A 22,563-nucleotide genomic window follows, 5' to 3' on the forward strand; every position below is an offset into this window, starting at 1 on the left:
AGAAAGTAAGCGACACAAAGGGAAGACTTTCATTCTCCTTTCATATATGCTTTCCATAGTTCTATGAGAAACTGAAGCCTAGCTGTGTGATGAAGTAAAGTCAGTCCCATATAGCTCAATCTCAGTGATAAATGGACTCTAATGAAATGGATAACATAAGTAGTTGTGTCCTTTTAAGTTTCACCCTTATCCTTGAAGGTCTTCAAATGCAGTTTGTTTATTCACCTCATTCTAAGACTGGTAAGCTCACAGACAAAGCAAGGAAAACAAAGACTGGAAGTGCAAATGTGAGAGCCACACAAATATGTCATCTTTGGACTTCAAATAATTTTACTTCCATTTAAATGGAAAGCTTTTCTCCTATGCCAGCACTGTCCCCTTGACCAGAGCTGGTGTGTTCACAGCGTGCATACAGAAGGAAAGTCCAAGTTGTGCAGCACATACTGTATAATTGAACAATCAGCAAGTTATTAATGCTCTTGACACTTGCTTAGATAACTTTTTAAAACCGGACCAGGAGACACTGCTTTCCCAGAAGTCCAGCAACAGCAAGTTTAGTACAAAAAGAACAGTTAAGACATTGCTTAGGAACTACAGCTGAGTCTGCAAGTACATTAACAGGTGAGAAAAAGCAGCAGAAAGAGACTAAAAACTTTTATTTTAAGCATTTAGGAGTGAACAGTATAGGACCTTCTGCAAGACAGATGGTATTTACATAAGTTACTTCCGTTTACAGTTTAACATAGCGGATTTTCTCCCCATACCATAATGTTTACGCTTGACAGCTTTTTGCTTTTGTTCTGGTATAGTAATCAAGTTTTTTTTGAAGACCCCGTGTTGAGGGATGGTAGAAAATGTACCTTTCTTTGTAGGTGGTTCTTCCACGGTAGTCTTATTTTCAAAGCAACGTTTTCTTCCCACTTCCAGTACAGTTTCATCACAATCCTTGAACTGGCTCTTTTCAGTCACTTTGTTGTAGTTCTTCTCTGCCAATTGTCTTTTAATGGTAGTTACAGTGTTGTCCTGTGTTAAAATAAGATGAATTACTTTGAAGTTCTACAAAGCGAGCACTTAAAAAGCTTAGTAATCTCCTATATGCAAATACTTCTACAAAATTATCTGGGTAATACATATAGGGGTTGTCAGAGGAACAATTCGGTTACAGATCAGTTACTTAAACCAAAAGCAGGTGTATCTTCAGATACTAATAAGCACAATGCTTTGCACTGTACAGAAAACAGAACAAAAGTAGGAAACTAAAAAAAATGCAAGACTTCATGTAAGAGGAGTTTGTTTACCAGCTGAAGACAGTTTCCAGTGTCAAAAGAGTTTATCAAATTCCCAATTTGTTCAGAGGGCAAGTGGTCAGCACTGCAAGTTTGTCACTTTCTTATCATTGGTAGAGTTGGGAGTTTTAAGCACCTTCAGCAAAGCCACATATCATTTTTATTATGACAGGCCTAATGTAATTTGAAAGCCTAGTCAGTTCTGGCATACATACTTTAGGCTATATATTTCACTGAGAACAAAGTTTCTTTACTTGCAGAATGACACAACTGGCAAGCCATGCTGGTTGCCAAGGACCAATTTCTCATCTTTCAGTAAATCATTAGTAAAAAAATAATCTATAGAGCAGATTTGAGGCTTTTGGTCATGTTTTAAGCTTCATGACACACAATCTCACAGAAACACAGGACAGAGTTGGAGCCTTGCCCTTGGAAGAAGCAGTAATAGGAAGCAGTCATCACAACTTATCACTCTCAGAGCTTTTCAATAGTATGAACGCTAAGTTGCTCTGGGTGTCAAAACCTTACATTTACAGTGGAAGAGAGAAATGGATCAGAGTGCTGACTAAGTTTCTTTTAAAATGTTATCGGAACTACTTCATGTTACTGGACATCAGGCTCAACAAAACCCCCTACCTACTTTTTTTCTTTTTTTTAACCCACAGACATTTAGCCAGGCCAGTCTTCTGGCATTCAGCAGCTAGCAGCAGACTAGTAAGTTGCAAGCTTTGTTAATCACATCCTCACTTAGTTCAAACTCTACTTAAATATATTCATATTATTGCTTTTCCTTTTAAAGCGTTTGTGCATGGTGGTGGTGGGTGGAACACCCTTATTTTTGTTGCCAATTTATGCAATCACTGTCCTTCTCGTATTAACTTTTAACTTCAATTAAATCTGACTCTTTACTGCAGCAAAACCTCCTTTCCTCCTCTTACATTCAGGCAAAAATAAAGAGACAGTGACAATCCCTCTATTCCCACTGCTTAAACTCTCCCAATTTGAGGTTTGTTTGTTTTCTTTAGAATGGCTCTGCAGATTCATCTACAAACCACAACTAATAAATCAAGATCACTGGTTCCAAAAGTCTCATTTTTCACAACCCCCCCAATTTTACTGTAACTTTAGTTTCAGTGCCAACTTCATGTGCTACCATTTCAAGCACAGAGCAGTTACTTACAGAAACTTTCAACTTCCCAAATAGTTAAGTCTGTTATAAGCATATATTTAGAGTTTTGTATAAAGAAACTTGAGATTTTTAAGACTTACGTAGTCTTTTATTGTTTCTTCTAAATGGGATATCAAATCTTGTAATCTTGTAATAACATCCTCTTTTTGCTCCACAATGTTCATTAGTTCTTGAATCCTTTTATTTTGTGTATTCATTTTCTTAAAAAAAAAAAAGTTCAGTCAGTGTTAAGCCATATCATGCACTTAGAAGCAAGACCAGTTAAGCTGCACTTGATATAAAAATTGCTATAAGTATACTATAGTATCATTTTAAGTTACTCGATTTTTGTATTAAAGAGAGTAATTCTGCACAAGTTTTTCCTTGACAAAGTTACCTCAGTTGCTTCTTTGAGCTGCTCAGCAGACTCATCCAATTTAATCATCTGCATTTCAAAGTCTGTAATAGGTAAAGAAACTTGTGTCAAATAAACAGCTATTACATACTTCACTCACTAATCCATTTTTCCAGATCTACTGGTATCTCATAGAATCATTTCAGTTGGAAGAGACCCTCAAGATCATAGAGTCCAAACCTAACCTAACTCCAGCACTAAACAATGCCCCATAGCTTTTGAATAAAGAGATTTTTCTTCATGTTGACTTCTACTTATTTCTATTTTACAGCAGTCAGTCATTTCTTTTTTCTGCCTTTCACATCACGCTTACACCCAGCTTACCTTTGGTTTTCTGAGTCAGTTGTTCTTCAGTTTTGAATAGTTCATTGGTTTTCTTTGTCAGCTCTTCTTTGGTCTTAGTTAGTTCAGTGGTAGTTTTTCCCAGTTGTTTTTCAAGCCAACCTATAGCCTTCTGCGGTTCATCTAGAGACACTATGTATCTCTGTGCTTCCTCTGCCTGCTTTTTGATATCAGTGACATCATTGTGCAGAGAATCAATAATGCCTTCAAGATCAACGTAGGTGCCTGGCCCTATGCTATGTTCTTCATCCTGAAAGATAATTTATATCCATTTAGAAATAGCAAATTACACAATAGTCATTATTTCTACAGAAAAATTGGAAGACCATTATGAATTCAAACAAATAAGTACAGTTAATTCTGGCTTCAAAGTTATCTCGTGGGTTCATATGCAATTTGATCATCAATTTGTCTACCTTCACACACAAGTCTCCAGTATCAATAACTATTTTATTTTTATAGCACTTAATAACCCACCACATTCCCTTTTATATTACTTCAAAAGCATTACCACCAAGTTTAATATAAAAGTTAATATTTTTTTATCCAATTAGAACACAGAATGAACATGGCAAGTGAACAGTTTTAGGAAGAATACATCTGAAATTTTCCTGTATCTGTAAAAGTTTGAAGTGAAGTAAGTTTGTGGTCAAATTAAGTTGTAAACAAAACAATGACTTTATCTTTCATCTTTGTTTTCAAAAAAAAAAGTTTCTACACTTACAACAGCTGGCCTCAATTTAAAAGTCTAGATATGGCTTAAGTGTATACACAATCCTCATTGCTTCAATTGTAGCTTCAATAGCCTTAAGAAAGAAAGAGTCTCTGGGACCAGTACAGTCCATATACAAGGCCTAAGAAGTCAGCTTCAAATACTTTAAATAGACATTTAATGCAATAGTGTTTATACCATAACGGTAGCTTTTCCCTCAGTTTCTTTGAATATAGTAATTTTTACTTCGTGTTGTAGAAGCGCAGAAAACCCCAAAGATTACTAGATGTATACTGGAGGTTCAGCAACTACTCCTATTAAATGTGATAAACACATCTTGCTGTGGATACAGTTACACAGCTTGCAATTCCTTGAAGCCATCATTCTAATCCTTGAGACATATCATCACCCTAACAGGTAGTTAATAAAAGAAATGTTATCGGGGGCAGATAAAAATACCAGAGATCCAGCTTGTTCACTGCAAGGCTGATCCTTTAATTGATCATCTTCATCTGTATTTTCAGTATAACCATTTACAAGTTCCTTGAAGATTTCCAGACGCCTATCAGAATTTTCTTCAAGGAGTTCTCGCTCTTGAGAAAGGTACTCTCTATAGTAGGAAAAATAAGTCAGCAACAAGCTAGCCAGCATGAACTGCTAAGAAGTTATTAGTACACTTGCCTACAAACATACTTTTTTTAAAAAAATTATTTCGGCACAATAGAACAATACACAAAACAGTGTTGCTACACCAAAACAAAAGTATATTTCCCCCCCACTCACTCCTCTGAAGAATGAGGGGAACACAAGCATATATGCAGATTACGGACAGCATTTAACTACAAGCATTTTTTCCTAAGCTTCTGGAGCCAGAACACCTATTTGGAATATCACTGCATTAACTAAAGAATGTGCAAGTGTACTCTTTCTGTAGACATCCTACCAAAGCTCTTCTCTTAGGCAGAGCTCTACAGGAACAAACACTGTTTACAGGTTACACCCGTATCTACCCCCAAAAAACCAAGGCCTTTCCTATACAGTATTTTTCCCGAAATCATAGTCCAAACAAACTGATCTATTAAAAAAGGCAATAAGTCTAGCAGAAGAATGTGGCTTCTTACAGCCAAGAGACAGGTTTAAGAAATAATTTACTTTCATTTTTTTAAACCAGTAACTTTAAAACCACTTAAAGCTAACTTACTCAAAATCTTTTTCCCGCTTAGCAAAATAGCGGGTAAATTCTTCAGTCACTTCTTCACGAATTTTTAGTTCCAGCAGTATCTTATTCTTCTTTTCAGTAATAAGTTTGTTTTTCAGCTCTTCTAGGAGACTTAGCAGCGCCTAGAATTACCATTAGTATTAAGTTTTTCATAAAGAAATCATTTCCCAGAAGTGAGATTTTTTTCGCGTTCCTCAAACACTACAATTATATTTTATTCTTCCAGCTTGCAAAAGTTCTTCCAATTCTTTTATTAGCTTATTCAAAAACAGGAGGATTCATGAGTAGATTGAAATTTCTGTTTGGTACCAACACAGCAACTTATAAGTTTGCACAGAGCAGGCATTTGCAAAGAACATTAAGTTTATTACAAGAATTCTTGAAGTTGCCTTAAAAAAAAAAACAGGCTTAAGTTCCACAGGATTTGGCTGTTTTTTTCCCCAGATATTCATTTCTGGGACACTATCAATGAAACTTCCACAAAACAGTCTCTAGTCCTCTGTTACCTCTTCCTTGACTTTCCTAGAAGTAACTAAAATTGCTGTTCCTTGAACTGTTTTCAGAGTTTTCTTGTGCATGGAATACAAAGGAACAGCCTCCTGTATTGCTAAAAAACAAGTAATACTCACTGTGCATTGACCATAGGTCACCAAAAGGAGAGAAAGACGAATCTGCAATTATTACTGTTCTGTATGTATTTGGACACTTATTTCAGAGTTTTCCCATAATAGGCACTTAGTCATAAGTAATCCCACTTTCAGTTCTTAACACTGGATTTAGGTAGAATGAGGGTGATCAGAAGAAAAAGAAGATAGTTGAGAGGTGAGAGAAACTAGGAAAATACCTTGCTTCAAGACTCCATGCTACACTAATTCTTAAAGTAGTCCTGGCACATACCATATAGTCTTGTTTTCCAATAAGAACTTTCTCTTCATCTGTCTGCTCTGCTTCTTCTGTTGACATATTATGTTGTTCCTCCATCTCATCATCAGCTTCAATCACATCTTCTAGGCTTCTGTCCCACAAGACAGTAGCTGTTTTCCTTGGGACCTGCATTTTAGTGTCACTAAGTAATGATGATTCTCTTGCTGATTTCTGTCCAAATGACCGATCTTGAGGAAGAATAGACGTGTCCATAACTAAAACCTACTCAGAAAATAAAGAACATCAGTATTTTTTTATACCTCTACTGGTACTTCCAAGAGATACCTGTTGCACTTTCCTGTAGCCCTCCTGAGTGTAGTATTGCCACAGCCACCTATCCTCTCTGTTCAGAGTCACTATTTAGACAAATTTCCAGCTAGAGTACAAAAGATTCACTTTATAGTCTAGCCCTTCTTTTGATCCCAGGAACACCAGCTTCCACTAGCTTGACAACCTACAAGAGAGCCACCACATCATGTACCAACAAATTTCTGTATTTCTTATACTTGGAGTTTCCAGTTGGGTTACATGAGTGTCATCCTACAAATTCATTCTTGAACAGCTGAATCACCCTTATACTCTACTACTTCTGGTATTGTACTTAACCTGATGAGATGAGTCGACACTCTAAAGGGTCTCCTGTCATTTGAACATATCTAACTGTCAACAGAAGTTTCCCATGGCTTCCATTAAGGTTAGAGCACTGATCCTCAATACTTTCATCTTCCAGCCTCACCAGGGTTATATCACTGTACTCCTACTCATTCTGCTTCACCTCCACATTCCCAGTGAAGCCTCTATGGACACAGAGATGACCTTTCAAACTCTTTGGTGCCCAACCTATTTCTGTCAATATTTCAGGTGAGCAATATTCCAAATTAAAATAGCAGTAGTTTACAGACAGCTAGAATTGCTCCTGGGTGTCAGCATGTTACAAGCACAGAGGAAAAATCTGCCTAGATCTTGAGAAATTTCTTCCAAATACAGCAAGTGCCTTTTTAAGCTAGACATTTTATAGGAACCATGGATTTTCAGTAGGAGATGCTCCCACTCCCACAGCCCAAAGAAAAAAAGTCAGTCTACTAAAGCCTTTTTAAAAGCTTTACAACAAAATAAAGCCTGACTAGGAATAACTAGCAAATATTACTGCAATGAGACAGAAAAATTCAGTAACTAAATTCATATTCTTAGAAGTGAGAGAACCTGCTCCTCAAATGCAATTCAGAAGTACTAATCAACAACAAACTACAACACACTTACCTTCTGTGCAATTGCCGAGAACTTTAGCACATTGAGTGTTTCATCATATGCTGAAGCACATTGGCTTATGTTTACTATCATGTATACCTTCCCCTTTCCGGTGAAGAATCCTTGAAGAAAATGAGTTAACTTACTTTCCCGAAAGGATATGTGCTGCTGCAACCTTTAAAGACAAAAGAACAGATGACCAGAAGTTTGATAGTTTCTGGTTAGTGTAAAACCAATCCAGCCTGAAGAGTTAAAAATATTTAAAAAAGCAGTAGTCTTTAAATCAATTAAAATTGTTTTGGACTAGACACAGCTGTTTGTGAAGAGATTGCATGGCTGTAGTGACTGCTGCTGCTTTATCATTATGTCTGATGAGAGCATTTAGACCAAAAGCCCGTTCAAAATTTAGCCTAGGGTAGGTCACATAGCCTTATGCTACACCAAACTATATCCCATCTCTGTCTTCCTTTCCATAGTCATGAAAAGGATGTATCTAGTTCTAGGCATGCATTATCCAACCTTACCAGAGATCTCTCACTCAGTACATCCTGCCTCTGAGAATGGACAAAAGCAAGTGCCTAAGCAAGAAAATGAGTTTAAACCAAACACACAGAGATAACTTTCACAACTGTTTCCCTAATCTCCCAGCATTTTGGCATTTCCTGAATCAGAAGTTGTGCCCTTGAATTTAAAAGCTGGTGATTTAGGTTTTGATGCTCATAGGAAATTTTACGAGAATTCATAAAACATGACTAAACACGCACCTGCCACTGAATAGGTCACTTGCATTTCAGGCACATGATGGCTATTCAGTTATATGGAAATGCTACAGAACTCAGCAAGATTCCTACCAGAATACATACACAGCTCATAAGTAGCCTTGCTGCAAGACTGATAAACAAGAATAATTTTAAGAAAGTTACTGCTTCCTATTCAACTTGCAAGGGACATCTATTAATGCTTCAGGAGATCATGCCTCAGAACATTTCTTCTATATTGTTAAAATTCCAAGTTATTAGGATCAGAAAAAGACATTGTGAATACATTAACAGCCCTGTAAGCAGCTGTTAGTTTTAATGTGCTCTTTCTATCTGGAAAGAACAGGAAGATAAAAAGACAGTAATTAAAAAAAAAAAAAAATAGGATTAATCAGGAACACAAGCTAGCAAAGCTTCATCATCTTAAGTTGTGACAGACCTTGAATAGGCTGTCAGGATCAGTGTTACACAGTAAGTGAATTTGACAAAGCACATCTGGGCATATCAATCAGCAGACAGTTCATTTAAATTCTGGGACGGAAATAGATCTTCAAATGAGAACCTGTGGGGAAAGCAGTTCCTGGACAGCTACATCCAGCTGTGGCTATATATTGTACTGGTTTTAGACAGCTAGTTTTTCTTATTATTTCACTCTTGTTTAGGTACTTGAACTAGGGCAACAGCGGGAAGGTTTGATTTTCCATATGGTTAGCTAGATCAGGAGGAGAGTGTTAAAGTTGCAACAAGATTTAGAAAAAACAGGTAAATCTTATCAAAGAGCACACAGTTATGATAGCACAGCAATAGCCTGCTGATGAAAAATGTTACATTAGAATGAAAACTTAGTTAGTTCACAAAGGTGTAATAAAAGGCTGAAAACTTGACCCTTACTATGACACTAGTAAGATGGGGTTTTGAAGTTATTCCAAAGTTTGTTTGAAAAACTAAGTACAGAAGAAGAAAGTTCATTTGCTAGTATCTATGACAGTATATTTAAAGGGCACTAGAATTTGATCAATTTAAAGAGTAAAACAGAAAACTGAATATAACTTTGGTATAACAAGACTTTACAGTATAGAATTTACAAGTCTATACATCTTTTCTACCAAAAACTTAGTACTAGCATTGTGTATATTAAACAATAACTTTTAAACACTGTAGGCAATACCTAAAAACTACAACCAGTTTGCAGTTCATAAAAGAACTTACTTGGCCTGTTGACAGCTCTTGAGTGCATTAATACACTTGCGGAGAATCAGAAGAGAGGTGTTTATATTTCCACTCTCTTTCAATCTGTCACCTTCATTGCGGGTCTTGGTATATCTTTCCGAACCAGCAAGGTCACACATCGACAGTCTGAAAGCAGGTAAGGAAAACTCTATTTATTTACCTTAGAATATGCACAAGTTATTCACTCTTTAAAATGATCACTTTTCTTAGAGGAAGCATTTCTTGGTCTTCATCTGCATGAACCCTTTCACCCTTTTCAATGTTATCTCCCCTATCAAATTTCACACTACTTCCTGCCAAATCCTTCCCCACACGCTTCCTAATTTTCCTCCCCGTTCTCTTCCTTCTGAGGGCTTAAATGAGTTCACAATTATAGCAGGCTAGCAGAACTGTGTGCTAAGCAGAGGGGACAAGGTACAGAACAGTGTTGTAACCTGATGCCTCAAGTTAGATGGCCAAGTATTGTATGAGTGTAGAACATGGAGAAACCACCACATGCACGTGAGGCTCTACCAGGGAGCACCGGGTTACGTAGTGCAGTACTAGTACACCAACATGGAAGATAATTGACAACTTAATCACAAAAGAATAGAGTGATTCTGCTCTGAACTTACTCATTGACTCGGGTCACTCGTTGTACTCCTGAATCTTCAATTTTCAGTATCTTAACTGTGAATATGCTGTGACTAAAAGGAGAGATTTAAAATCAGCAAAGTAGTAAAGTAGACCAATATTTTCAAAATATGTTTGGCCTCCACAACATCTTCTCAAAACATTGTTGAACCTATCAACATATCTAAGCATACATTCTATCAGAAACAAGCTTTTAAAGGTATATTTATGTAGCACTACTTTTGCTTTTTTTCCTCAGACATTTAAATGGAATAAAGATAAGTGGATTTGCTTGAAGCAGAGTATTTGATAAAATGCTGTTAGTTTTTGTATATGTTCATTTTATTGAAAGATTTAATACTTACGGCTCAAAACATTGGGACACATTACTGCTACAAAATGCCAAAACTGAAACCTAGTTATCCAGACCTTGTTAAGGCCTTTTATCCCCCTAAAAGCCACAAGACAGATTTTAGTTCCTTATTCCTCACACACACCATTCTATGCCCAACGTTACTCAAATGGTTTCTCACCTTCTGCTGGAGGATGTATTCAGTTTTGTGCTTGCAGTACTCTGGTGTTTCAATCCCAGTTCTAGAAGTTTAAAAGCTTCTTTAGAATCACAAATCTGAACCCACTGCAGATCTTTAGGAAGAAAAAACATGATAATCTTTTAAATATCATTATCAAAAAAGAAAGGAATTATTAGGGGATAATGTATGCACATCAAAAATAATACATTCACTTGAGACACACGAATGTTTTACTAAGCCTACTTCAGACAGAAGTTAAGATCAAGATTCTTCCTTCCCTGGGAAAGGAAGGGCAAGTATACTGCATCATTTCATTCTATTAGCACACAAAAATACATTCCATCCAAATTAAGTGAGAAACCTTAGACTAAACACTGAAAAGCCAAAAGGTAGTGTCTATTTTAAGTACAAAAGCCCTACATTCATAGTCATCGAGGCAGAATTCTCCCTGGACAGCTTCTCTGTTTTAGGCTACAACCTTGAGGGAGGGGGAAACTATGGACATATTTCAGGGCCATTAGCTGAAAAAGATCAGTGAAGAAAGATTTTTGTCTGCAATATGACAACTATATGTCATCTTGGTATGTACTAGAGTAAATACCTACAATCCTGCTAATAGAACTTACAGGATAAACACTATGGTCTCTTGAACTAGAGGTCACCAAAATTGTACTAGCAAAAATACTAGCTGTGACCAGCTAAATCATTAACTGCTATGCCTCAATAACATCAGGCACAGCCTTACATTTCCAAGATTTATAAAAAAAAATTATGTTGAAGCACAGTTCAAAGCAGACTATTTCATACTTCACACATTTTCTAGTGTTTGAAGAAATTAAGGAGCTGGGTTTATCATCCAGTTCAGGTTTTTGAATCTATAGCCTGGCATATGGAAGATAAAAGCAGCAGGACAAACACCAGCAAAAAAAAAAAGCCTTTAATCTAGAATTAGTGTCTTGATTGTACAAAGAATCTGTAACAAAGCAAACAGGTTTCAAATCCTATTTTTTCTATGACCAGAAACAAACACTGAACCATTATTTTGAGCTCTGTTAACTCCCCACCCTTCCCAACCCAAAACAAACTACATCACAGGTTTGATCTAACAAGAGTACTGTAAAATATAATTTGTAGTCAGACTGAACTTCCTCACATATTCTCAAAAGTCTGTTTCTCTACTTAAAATACTTAAAAAAAACCCCACAACTGTTGAGCCAATTCTAACTATAGTCAAGAATTTCTGAAGTATCTTTTTTAAGAAAATGGAAAAAAATTACTAACAAATTTATCAATTGTTTTCAATATTTCTCCAATTCAAAGAAATATCAAGGCAGTGGAGTACATACAGGTTTTTAAGAGTTATAGTCAAGAATAAAGAGAAAACACTATTAAAAGTACAGATACTTCTATGTACATAGATTATTGCCTTTCGTACTTAATGCACACATTTCTAGTGCCACAGTGAATGCCAGTAGGAGTTTTCTAATCTAGGAAGAGCCATTATTAGAGAAAGACTGAATTTTCAAGTTAGATGTTTGGCAATCCGCAATGTATTCTAATCACCTTTTAAATAAGAACATCCCTTAACATCTTGAGCAAGGCGTAGTGTTTTTCTCTTCTTGTAATTTGATGTAGGAATCAGAAGATCATAAAAACATTCATTGTAAATCTCAAAAAATGAAATCCAAACAGAAAACTTAACATAGTTTTTCACAGATGTGCTAGGTTGTTCCAGGTCATTTAAGAGTTCTTCCACACCTGCCAAGTACAAAATATTAGAAGTTAATGTAGGCCTAGTAAAGTGAATTTAATTTAAAAAATTAACAACCAAAAACTGATATCAGAATAGCCTTCTGAAAAACACACTAAACAAAAAAAAAAAAAACCACTGACATTTCACCCCCCTTAAGTATCTGGGAGTCATGTGCTTAACCTACATATTCACAAGAGACACCTACTCTACCACTTCCTTTTCCACTTGCAAATTCTATCAAACATGTACAGCTTGGATTATTCAAGTCTCTTTTCAATATCTTCAGAAAACAGAATTAAACTGACAAGTACGTTTCATTCTAACTTTTTAAAGCAAACCTATTACTTAGGTAATTTTTAAATGGTAGAATTAGGTTTATCTGATTCCATAAAGGTACTCCAAAAGCCTGTCAGGATATCACTAGGACCCATAGCATAAGCAGTACTACTTTTCCTTGCTACAGTTCCATCTCATTTAATGCCTGTTCAGGGATTCTTCTAACCACTTTATCCTTGTGTTTTCTGCCCAGATAACTTGTTCAGCATCCAATTCACAAGCACATAAAAATGCCAAGTAGTCATTTTATTATTAACATAGGCCGGAAGTCAGTTATTGACCTTAAGAAAGCATCTTTGCCAGCTTTGATTGCTATTGTTTAATGTAAAACATACCCTTATAATCAACTGGTTCATTGTTGTCAAAGCTATTTTGATGGTCTACCTACAAAAGAGAAGAGAGAATAAGATATTTTGTTGACAGTACTCCACCAGTACAGCACCAGTTACTTTTCTAACAGTTCTGTTGTCCTACTAGATAGAAATACAACATAGTTGCAATATGCCAGTACAAAGATCCTGGCTACACATCATGACTAGTTCAATGCACCTGTACACTTCTGTTAGAAGGGCTGTTCTTACCTTGACATTCATTCCTGACACTTTTATTACATCAAGCCCTATCACAGTATATAGCATTTCAGCTTGCTGAACCAGAAAAAAAGCAAGCCACAGAGTGGTGGGAGCCCATACAGAAACAGGGTGATTTAACAGGATTATTTGCAGGAGTCCAGTAACCATTTACACATTACTCTTAACCTATTGAATCCAGAGAGACCAGATTTTTTTTTTTTTTTTTATTACTGGTATCTGGTAAACCAGGATTCAATATCTTACAGTTTACTAGGTGAAGCCTCAGAAACAGAGGTAAACATCGACTTAAAAAATGAAGTGAGTAATTAACTGCTTCATGATACAGGTGTGGAAACCTTTCATAGTCAAAATAAAGCCTCAGTTTTCAAAAGAGAAGGAAAAGTATCTCCTGCTGAGCTCTTAAAAAGTAAAAAAAAAAGGGGGGGGCAACATAAACCCCTACAGCTAAAGCTTATGAGATTTCATAGACATACACTCCGTTCTCAGTGTCAGGGCTTTTTAAAAATTTTATTTTAGGCACAGAACTGCAAAAAATGCAACTCATTACCAAAACCAGTATACTGAAGAGAAGAAACATGTATTACAAAAAAAAAAAAACACAACACAAAAGCCCCAAAAAAGATGTAGTTTGAGTTGGGCTTCATAAAAACCCCAAAAAAGATGCAGTTTGAGTTGGGCTTTTTTTTTTTTTTTTTTTGTTTTAAATATTTTGTCACAAGTATCTCTCACATAAAGCTGGGATTCCATGAAGTGATTCCTGAAATTTAAATATTCACGTAATCAAATCTTCTACATTTAAGCTTTACACATGTGAAACACCTACCCAAATCTGTCTCTGTTGAAGTAGATGCAAACTCTGCTACCAAATTTATGAGCTGAATTATTTTTGTTATAGCCAGAGTTTTTGAAACTAGAGAGGACATATATGTGTATTCAAACACAAATGTGACAGAGTTTTCTGAAGTCCATAAAGACTGCTAGAGCTAGATTTAACATATCCCTGTGCTTTTGAACTGAAGTCTTAAAGAATTTTGCTGCCACCTGCTTTCCATACTGGAAAAGTCCAGTTAACTATTAATAACTCATGGATTAAAAAATGAAGAAATAAATCAAGTTAACAAATATATTTCATCCCACAACAGCCAGAACACCATTATAACCTAGCATAGCACTAGGGAGATGCTTAATTCTTTTCGTTAAAGATAAAAAAAGCACAGTAATCTCTTTTTAGTTCCAATTCCTAGCCTATGTTTAGTTCTTTTTATATTATTCACTTCAGAATTTAAGGTACATTTACATGAAATATAATTTCCCTAAAACTGTAATTGGACTAAACAGCATTAGAATTCCAGGCAACTCATGAAATTTAAGTGTATTTCTAGACTACCCAACAGGAATCTGTTAAAAAAATAAAGACCATTCACCTCCTTTGAGCATATTTTCCAAACTGGAATAGGGGAACAACCTCAAAATCATTAATTTCTTCCAAGTATTCTGAGAGACAGTAAATCATTTAAAAGAACAGACCTACTAGCATCCCCACAGATGAAGAGGCTATTTGCATTCAGTCTTTATTAAGCACTAGTAACCAAAGATGAGAAAATGTCAGGTGCCCAAGCTAGAGAAAAAAGAAAAGCTTAGAGTTTACATCCTATCAAACACTCAGCCACAGGAGAAAAGGGTTCATCAGCTCTGTTCCTCACTTTACTGCTAATTTGAATAGCTGGCTGACAGCAAATAGACACGGTCACACTTAAATACAGACGGTATCTTCCCACTGAAAAAATACACAGGGTAATATTGAGCAATCTAAATATCCCTGTATCCATCAGTATAAAAAGAAGCGCTCCTATACCTCTTTTGTTAGGCGAAGTATTGAATTTTTAATAGCAGTTTCTTCTCTCACTTGGTCTTTAGTCAGCTTTATATAATCTCTACACCGATGGGGTTTGAGATCCATTGCTGTATATAGCTTTCCTTGAATACTTTTGAACAACATATCCATAGTCCTTGGCAGAATACCAACATCATCTTCTGTCCCTGAAAGCAACATACCAAAGAAAGACTAATTATTACTGTGAGCAAGTTATACAAATAGATAAGCAATTTAATCTCAGGGCATACACGAGAGATTTGGAGGCCTTTTTACAGCATGAAACAGTGGGTTTTTTTGTATTCTTACAGTCACAGGAGTGTTAAGAGTGTTTTGAGAGGTATTTGGCTTTCAGCAACAGCTCATGTTCTTAGAGAGTAAGGGGCATATAATAATTAAAAAAATAAACACCATCACAAAACACAAGAAAATCCTGCTGGGGTATTCTGCATAAGCTTAGCCTGAAGGAAAACAACCCAAACAAACCACAGTCAAGAGACATTTAATATAGATTTGCAGTTTTTCAGTCGCATTTCTTAGGCTGCCTTCACTCCTCCTCTCAATTAAGTAACCTTGAAACACAACTAACAACTGATCTCCCAGCCATAGTCCTGTAGTAGTTCCACAAACTACACAAAAAGTTCTAGGAGTCTTGTGAGAACTTGCTCCTTTCCCAGACCCTTCTCTCAGCACATACTATTTATGCACCTGAAAGGCAAAAGGAAGACAAAAGCCTCAGTGCACACTTGATCTTTCTGAATCCAAATGCAGTTTTAAAAAGGGTCCACTTCACTTTGATTTCTAATACGGAGAGAAGAAGGGGAGCAAGGAGAGGGATAGAAACTACTGTCCTGCCTCAGACTCTCACACCGTCATCTTCCAGCCTCTGATAATTTCTCGTACTCCTGAGAGAGATGGGCTTTTACCAGTTACAGCACCAGCTGTGTTGCCTAAGAACCTATGTAAAATCTAGCTGGCACTCACACCAAGCTAGTAACCAAGTAACACAGCAAATTCAAGTACTGCCACATTACATTTGTGTGTCCTTATCTCTTCTTGAACCATTTTTTGTTTATCATAATGCCACTTTAATTCAACTTAACTTGAACAAAGTAACAAGTGCCAGCAAAGAATGAGCCCTCCTAAAAAACTGCTTCATTCTTCACTTTTCAAATCCTGAAATACAGATTATATACTTTCCTAACTCCCTCTCCTCACTGACTTTCTAGATATTTGGAGGAAAAAACAATAGTCACAGACACCACATTGAAATTATTACAGCCCTACAAAGGAATATCACTATATATTTATGTGAATTCTGGCAGTGACTCTGACAGTTTAGTGACATTTGTTATGGAAGGAGACTTTCAAGGGCTATTCATTAATATCCAAGAGAAGCCAAGGTATATATAGGACCTACAGTTTAGATAAAGAGAAGTGTTACAATACAGAGTGTTTCAAAAAGATGGACCAAATTTGAAATCCAATTCAATTTGACATTAGGTCCGTCTCTTTGAAACACCCTGTATTTCTGCTAGAAGTAATCCTCACTTCAAAAAAAAAAAATGAAGCTAATTCAAGGAGAATGCACTTCTACTTATACCTTTGAATGTGTAGGTTTTCCCAGCATTTGTGACGCCATATGTAAAAATAAGACGATTACATCCATCTAAGAAATCTTGCACTGGTTGCTTCATGGTCCCTTCAAAGAATTCTTCTTGAGTTGTTTCAGGTCCAAACACCTAAGCATTACCAAGAAACACCTGTCACCTTTATTTTGTTTACACAATCATTAGAAACTTTAAAATCTTTTTTTAAACTCTACATTTACATAATCTTAAAGACTATTGACAGTTTAAAATATATTATTTAATACAAAGAAAAGTAGGAGTTAAACAACTTTTTTCCAGGAATAAACTAAAAACTTTTAAGGACAATTCATTTACATGTGAAAAAGTGAACTTCTGCATCATCTGTCCAGCAGTTTTTTCACTTAGTCGACTCAAAGAGTTTTTGGGAGGCTTCAGTATGATGCTCTTTGAGTCTTCAATTGAAACACAGTCCTATTAAAAGGAAGCACAAGCAATTTAGGCATTGAAAGAGTACAAAGATCTCAGCTTACAAGAAAAAACACACCACCACATCACCACCCCAATCCACTTAAGTTATTTTAAACTAAATGTCACACCTGAAATTCATTTTCTCTTTCCAATGGTGTAAATGGCCTAATACGCAGGCAAACTTGTATGTGTTCCTTAGACTCCAAAGTGCTCCCCTTAAATTAAAAAAAAAAAAAAAAAGAAAAAAAAAAGAAGCAAGTCAGAAATTTGGCTCAACTCCTTGTTTGCTAACTAGTGTGTTAAGGCAGTTTCATTTTCATCAGGCTAATTTGAACAGACTGATGACGTGGGTAGAAAAAAAAATTTACTACACCAGTTCTGACAAGTGCTTACACCATTTGCTGTGATAACTTAGAATTAATGATCTTGCAACACGTATGTGTATATATATTTATACACACACTCTACATTCACGCCAACTAGAGATCAAGAATAAAACCCACAAAAACATTCTATAACTAGCAATTAGCCCCATCCACAAAAGACTGATGCACCCAATAAGGTATCAAAGCAGTGCCACACAACTTAGTCTAATCCTTTGTATCTCCTCCAAATTAAAAACATATTAGAGGTGCTTTTCATTTTCTCTGTAAAATTCTGACTATTCTTATTGACGAAGGACTAAGCTTATTTAAAATATATATCTCCCCAAAGAATGCTAACAGTAAAGCTTTCATACCTGGGTCATGTCTGAGCTTGAAGAAGCCAAAGAAAATTCAGCAGAGAGATCTGCTTTAATATCTTCCACATTTGATGGTCCTGTTCTTTGAGGCAGCTCAGCACTAGTAATATAGGATGGTCTGAAAAGTTTCTCATTACCACAAGTCAGTTCCATCCTGTAAGATAAAGCAAAACTATTTTTTTGCTCTTCGACCACATAATGTAGAGCTTCTGAAGTCCCTTAGAAGACAAGTCAAATTGAGACTAATAGCTATAACTTCTTTAAGGAGCAAGCTTTCTTCAGCCTCTTCATAATTTATATAACAAGTGTCTGATAGTTCGGGAGAAGGTCTGCAGAGGGGTTTGCATCATGATTAAACAAAAACAGCTCTTCTTCTCTCAGTGAAAACCAACAGTTTACCAGGGAAAAGCCTTACACATACACTACAACCTTGCTAAAAATCATGTCTGACAAGGAAGATATGAACAAACAAACAAAAAAATCCACACAACACAATCATATTGTTCCACATCCACTTCTCCATCATCCCATTATAGTGTTGATTTAGAATAAAAGCTCATTGCAAGAGTAACCCAGGTTTTACAGTTATCTCTGCAGGACCTGATAAATAGTTGGTATTATAAACATTACACAATGTAGCTTAATAAAAGACAGTTGAGAAACATTCCATAGACTAATAGATACATTAGGCTATTAAGGGGACAGTAGAAAATTAGAAGACCTCATGCCAGAGCACAAATTAAAATGTTGCTTTTGAGTAATTTTTTCAGTCACTTTACAGATCAGCAATTCATTTATTAATTTCTAATTAAATGATTTTAATGAAAATAAGTTGATTCAGTGTTGATAGTAGGCAGGTAAACTTTAAAATAACCTTTAAAAATGCATTGCATTAAAAAACAACAACAACAACAAATCAGTATATTTTGTCTGCACTTGACCCTCCTATTGTTTTTCCTGTGATATCGCAGAAGCGATTTGACAGCTTTTGTTACAGATTAAAATAACTCATTGGGCAATTACTCAGACTACGGCAGCAACTGTTCTAGGAATAAGACACCTACCACATGACCTTCTACAGTTTTGAAGCTTTGGACACAGCAAATCAGTGGTCTTCTAATACTACATTCCCATGTCTATGCTACAGCAATGCCTATGCATTGGCTCTCTAAATACTAACGGCAAACACACAGTGTTCATTAAAACAATAGACAAACCAGGGTTGATTCAAAGCCCCTTTGCCCAAGGGGAGCATTGCCTGTTATGCTGGGGGAACAAAAATGTTTTGACTGCTTAAAACCGGAAATATGCCCGCATATGTCAAAACACTTAACAGCTCAGTCTTCCTGTCTAGCCTGTAAGAGCCAGATACAGTACTTCATGAAGCTAGACAAATCTCAGTGATACATAAGCTAAGCAGCAATGCTTACTTTGTTTCTTCTAATCTACAGGTTTTATTTTTGTAAGGCAACTGTATGAAAGCCAGGAAATACTTGGCCTGAAATACTCTCACAGTGAACAAACACTGACCTGTGAATAAGCTACTACTGGAAGGAAACATAATTGTGTTGTCACAATCTAGAAGTCTTATTCATCAGCTACACTCTTATAAGACCTTGACAAGAAACATATTTGTTAGATAACTGACATCTTAGTTGATCTAAATATAAGATTATTTCAAAGTGTGATTTGTGAAGATTATGCTCTCATTCTGTGTGTTTTTACATAAGAGGCAAAAGACAAACATTAAGTTATATATGCAAAGATAGAACAAAAATTTTTCATATGAACTCAGGTCTCAAACTGTAAAGCACAATCCCTGCCAGCACACAGAACCCAAGAAACACAGACTGCGGTATCATGAAACACCATAATTACCTTAGATATTCTGGTATAAACAGGTATATTGCCTGGCTGTAGCCACTGAAAGGTACTTGTATACTGCAATATGTTGTTGTAGTTCTGCTTATCGTGACAACAGAGGTTAGAGCTACAGACACCCCAAGAGAAGGGGATCCAGAGTGGCACAGGCAGCAAAGCATGGCCACAGCACACACAGGCGTAGCTGTGGCAGGCAGTACAAGGGCTCCAAACTACACAGTAAGCACGGCAGGTTAAACAAAACATTAAGCATCAGCCCTTACATTTAAAAAAGAGAAAGAAAAAAAAAAAAAAAAAGAACTTTTTTCCCTCTGAAAATATTAACCTTTCACTTCAAGGCTTTGCACGATTGTCGCGTTCTTACAGGACGCTGCCGCATTGCTTTATCAGCATCACGGCCCCGTACCGGGCTTTCCCCACGACTCTCACGCACCGAGGCTTCACAGACCTCCCATGACTTTTCACCCACCGTAACACCGGTACGCACGACCGCGGCTGGGGGAAGTGAGAGGAAGCGGCCTCAGCTCCGCCCTCCACAAAAGCCATCTAGGCTACTTCCCAGCTCCCACCGCCTCCTTCTCTCCTCAAGCGAAAGCTCCGCAATTCCCGGGTTTACCTGAGAGCCCACGCCGGGCAGGCACGACCGCCGAGCCCCGCCGACTACAGGCAGCTCCGCTCACCTCAGAGGGCAACGGCCACCGGTACAGCGCAACCGGCACGGCCGCGGCTTCTTTTCAAATCTGACCAATGGCAGTACGCGGCGCCGCGCGGCCTTCTGGGAGGGCGGACATTACGGCGGCGAAAGGTTCGATGGGAACTGTAGTCTTGCTGGGGCGGTGAGGGCGGGCGGGGCTGAGCGGCAGGGCTGGCGACTGCCGGGCGGCGGCTGGGCTTTGCCATGACGGTGGGTTGGGAGGGGCTGTTTACTGAGACTTCGCACCTGGAGTCATCAGGGCTTGTCCCCTCAGCGGCAGCAGGACTTGAACTGCCACAGGAAGGCGCCCTGGCCCCTCCGGGCCTGCCCCGCCACCAGCCCTCACCTGCCCACCTCGCCGTCTGCAGCGCCCGGGCTTGGCCTCCCTCTGGTCGGGCAGGAGGATACATGTAAGTTCAAGCTTGTCGCTACTTCGGGTGATTACAGTGGTGCTATTACCACAGGCGTTTTGCAGGCCGAGAGGCAAGCAGAGGCTTTGCAGCCTGTATATACACACGATGATCACTGTTTGCAGGCAGTGAAAGGCCAGGCAGCCGGCTCTAGGTGCAGATGTGCTGTATTGGAGCAGGCATCAGCAGAACTGGGAAACTCCGGTTTGAAGTTCAGGCTGTGCCTGTTCCTCACCCTGGGTTGCAGTACTGACAGAGTGACAGCTGTGGAAAACACTTAGTAAGATGTCTTTGTTTAAAACCTTCCCCCGTTGAAAATTATTGTTTGGTACCAGATTTAACTTCTTAAACAGCAATTAGAGAAATCCTTTGCTTTGTTTTCAAAACAGTTGACATAATGCTAAACAGACCATCCTTTTGTAGAATGTCAGGGTATGGAAATGTGCAGGTTTTGGTAACAAAAATCGTGGTAAGTTTCTCTTTAGACTCAGACAGGAATTCTTTGAACTTTAATAAGGAACATCTGCCTGTTTTAAATTGATTTTTTTTTAAAAGAAAGTGACTTGAAAGTAGTCAGTAACTACCAAAACCAAACGTTTGTCTTTCATTTGAAGAAAATAATGCCAGCTAGTGCAAGCAATTCTGTAAAAGAATTAATTCTACACAGTTCCTGTATCAGCTGCTTTGATGAGCTTGTCTTTAAGATTAAATCCCATCTTTCCTAAAACAGAGGCTATGTCATATCAGTAGATGTGTACTTGATTTCAGTTTGGATGCAGGCCATGTTGCACAAGTTGGTCTCTTTTAACAGTAGAAAATGGTGGAACATTGAATTTGAAATTGTTTGCCAAATAAAACTTGAAAAGCTCTTGTAGACATTCTTTAAGACTTAAAGTATCTTAGTTTCTATCCTGAACAGAACAGTGGATTCAAACTACTGAACTAACCTAATGCCAAACCACCTTTTTCATACCAGGAGGAGACTGAGAATGATTCTCAAAAAAAAGGGAAAAATCAGCACCTGAGAGCAAACCTGAAAGTTGTTCTCTTCCATTTATTGGAAAACTGAAGATCTCAGAATATTTTGCAAAGTATATTCCTAAAAAGGTTGGAGGCTCTTTCCTGTAGAAATTGTTTTTGCTAATTTGTGGCATAACAAAGCACATGGTACAGGCAATAATTTGGTTTTGTTTGAATATTAGAATGCTGAAACGGCTTTTATAATACTGCACATGCTGCAAAATTTAAACTAGTATCTCAAAAGACTGCCATCAGCATACTCAAAGAACAAACTAAACCACAACCTAACATGTGCTCCTAGCTTCACACAAACCATGATAAAGAAAACATTAGATCAGCATAACCAACCCCGCCTGTTTTGGAGTGTGAGATTATGAAACTCCATCTATGTAAATAACCTTTATGGCTTTCCATCAATATATTCTCCTTGAAGTGGTTTGTGCAAGGACAGCCAGTTGCAACAAAAATATCTGCTGCCCAAACTGTTCTCATTAGCCACTGAAATGTTTATTTTCAAATTCCCTATAACTTGCGGCACAAGGATGCCACTCCTCAAGAGGAAAAGATTTTTTAATAAATTATTTCTTATGCCTGTCCCCATCACCCTTAGAAACTTACACTCCTTTTATTTGGGACAGGATTCAAAAGCTGTGGATAGACTACTTGACTGTGTGATGAGATGATGCCCTATGAGACAGCACACCTTGGCTAACTTTTACATTGCTGTCAGAAGTAATTAGAAACACAGTCAACA

At 37.3% G+C, this 22,563-nt stretch overlaps 2 protein-coding genes across 5 annotated transcripts in view; one reads left to right on the forward strand and one right to left on the reverse strand.

The window, feature by feature from the left end:
* Nucleotides 1-20,418, reverse strand: part of KIF20B (kinesin family member 20B) — a 40,427-nt gene extending 20,009 nt beyond the window's left edge. The window contains exons 1-19 of one of the 3 annotated variants that reach the window (XM_065843588.2): nt 20,302-20,418; nt 17,802-17,958; nt 17,191-17,277; nt 16,949-17,065; nt 16,606-16,744; nt 14,985-15,169; nt 12,872-12,920; nt 12,011-12,205; nt 10,448-10,559; nt 9,917-9,988; nt 9,282-9,428; nt 7,327-7,489; nt 6,040-6,288; nt 5,125-5,264; nt 4,383-4,533; nt 3,194-3,461; nt 2,852-2,913; nt 2,556-2,675; nt 861-1,023 (exon numbers count right to left, since the gene is read on the reverse strand). In XM_065843588.2, the coding sequence (XP_065699660.1) occupies nt 861-1,023; nt 2,556-2,675; nt 2,852-2,913; nt 3,194-3,461; nt 4,383-4,533; nt 5,125-5,264; nt 6,040-6,288; nt 7,327-7,489; nt 9,282-9,428; nt 9,917-9,988; nt 10,448-10,559; nt 12,011-12,205; nt 12,872-12,920; nt 14,985-15,169; nt 16,606-16,744; nt 16,949-17,065; nt 17,191-17,277; nt 17,802-17,957 (2,575 nt within the window). In that variant the 5' untranslated portion in view covers nt 17,958; nt 20,302-20,418. Of the gene's footprint in view, nt 1-860; nt 1,024-2,555; nt 2,676-2,851; nt 2,914-3,193; nt 3,462-4,382; nt 4,534-5,124; nt 5,265-6,039; nt 6,289-7,326; nt 7,490-9,281; nt 9,429-9,916; nt 9,989-10,447; nt 10,560-12,010; nt 12,206-12,871; nt 12,921-14,984; nt 15,170-16,605; nt 16,745-16,948; nt 17,066-17,190; nt 17,278-17,801; nt 17,959-19,682; nt 19,922-20,301 lie in introns of those variants that run through there. The other 2 variants (XM_071811927.1, XM_071811928.1) reach the window with 2 other exon arrangements.
* Nucleotides 20,419-20,537: 119 nt separating this feature from the next.
* PANK1 (pantothenate kinase 1) overlaps nt 20,538-22,563 on the forward strand; it is a 48,478-nt gene continuing 46,452 nt past the window's right edge. For both annotated transcript variants that reach the window (XM_065843843.2, XM_065843845.2), the window contains exon 1: nt 20,538-20,789. The gene's annotated coding sequence lies outside the window, so the exon portion shown is untranslated. The remainder of the gene's footprint in view (nt 20,790-22,563) is intronic.

The sequence above is a fragment of the Patagioenas fasciata genome, chromosome 8, assembly GCF_037038585.1.
Source record: "Patagioenas fasciata isolate bPatFas1 chromosome 8, bPatFas1.hap1, whole genome shotgun sequence".
Classification (NCBI taxonomy): domain Eukaryota; kingdom Metazoa; phylum Chordata; class Aves; order Columbiformes; family Columbidae; genus Patagioenas; species Patagioenas fasciata.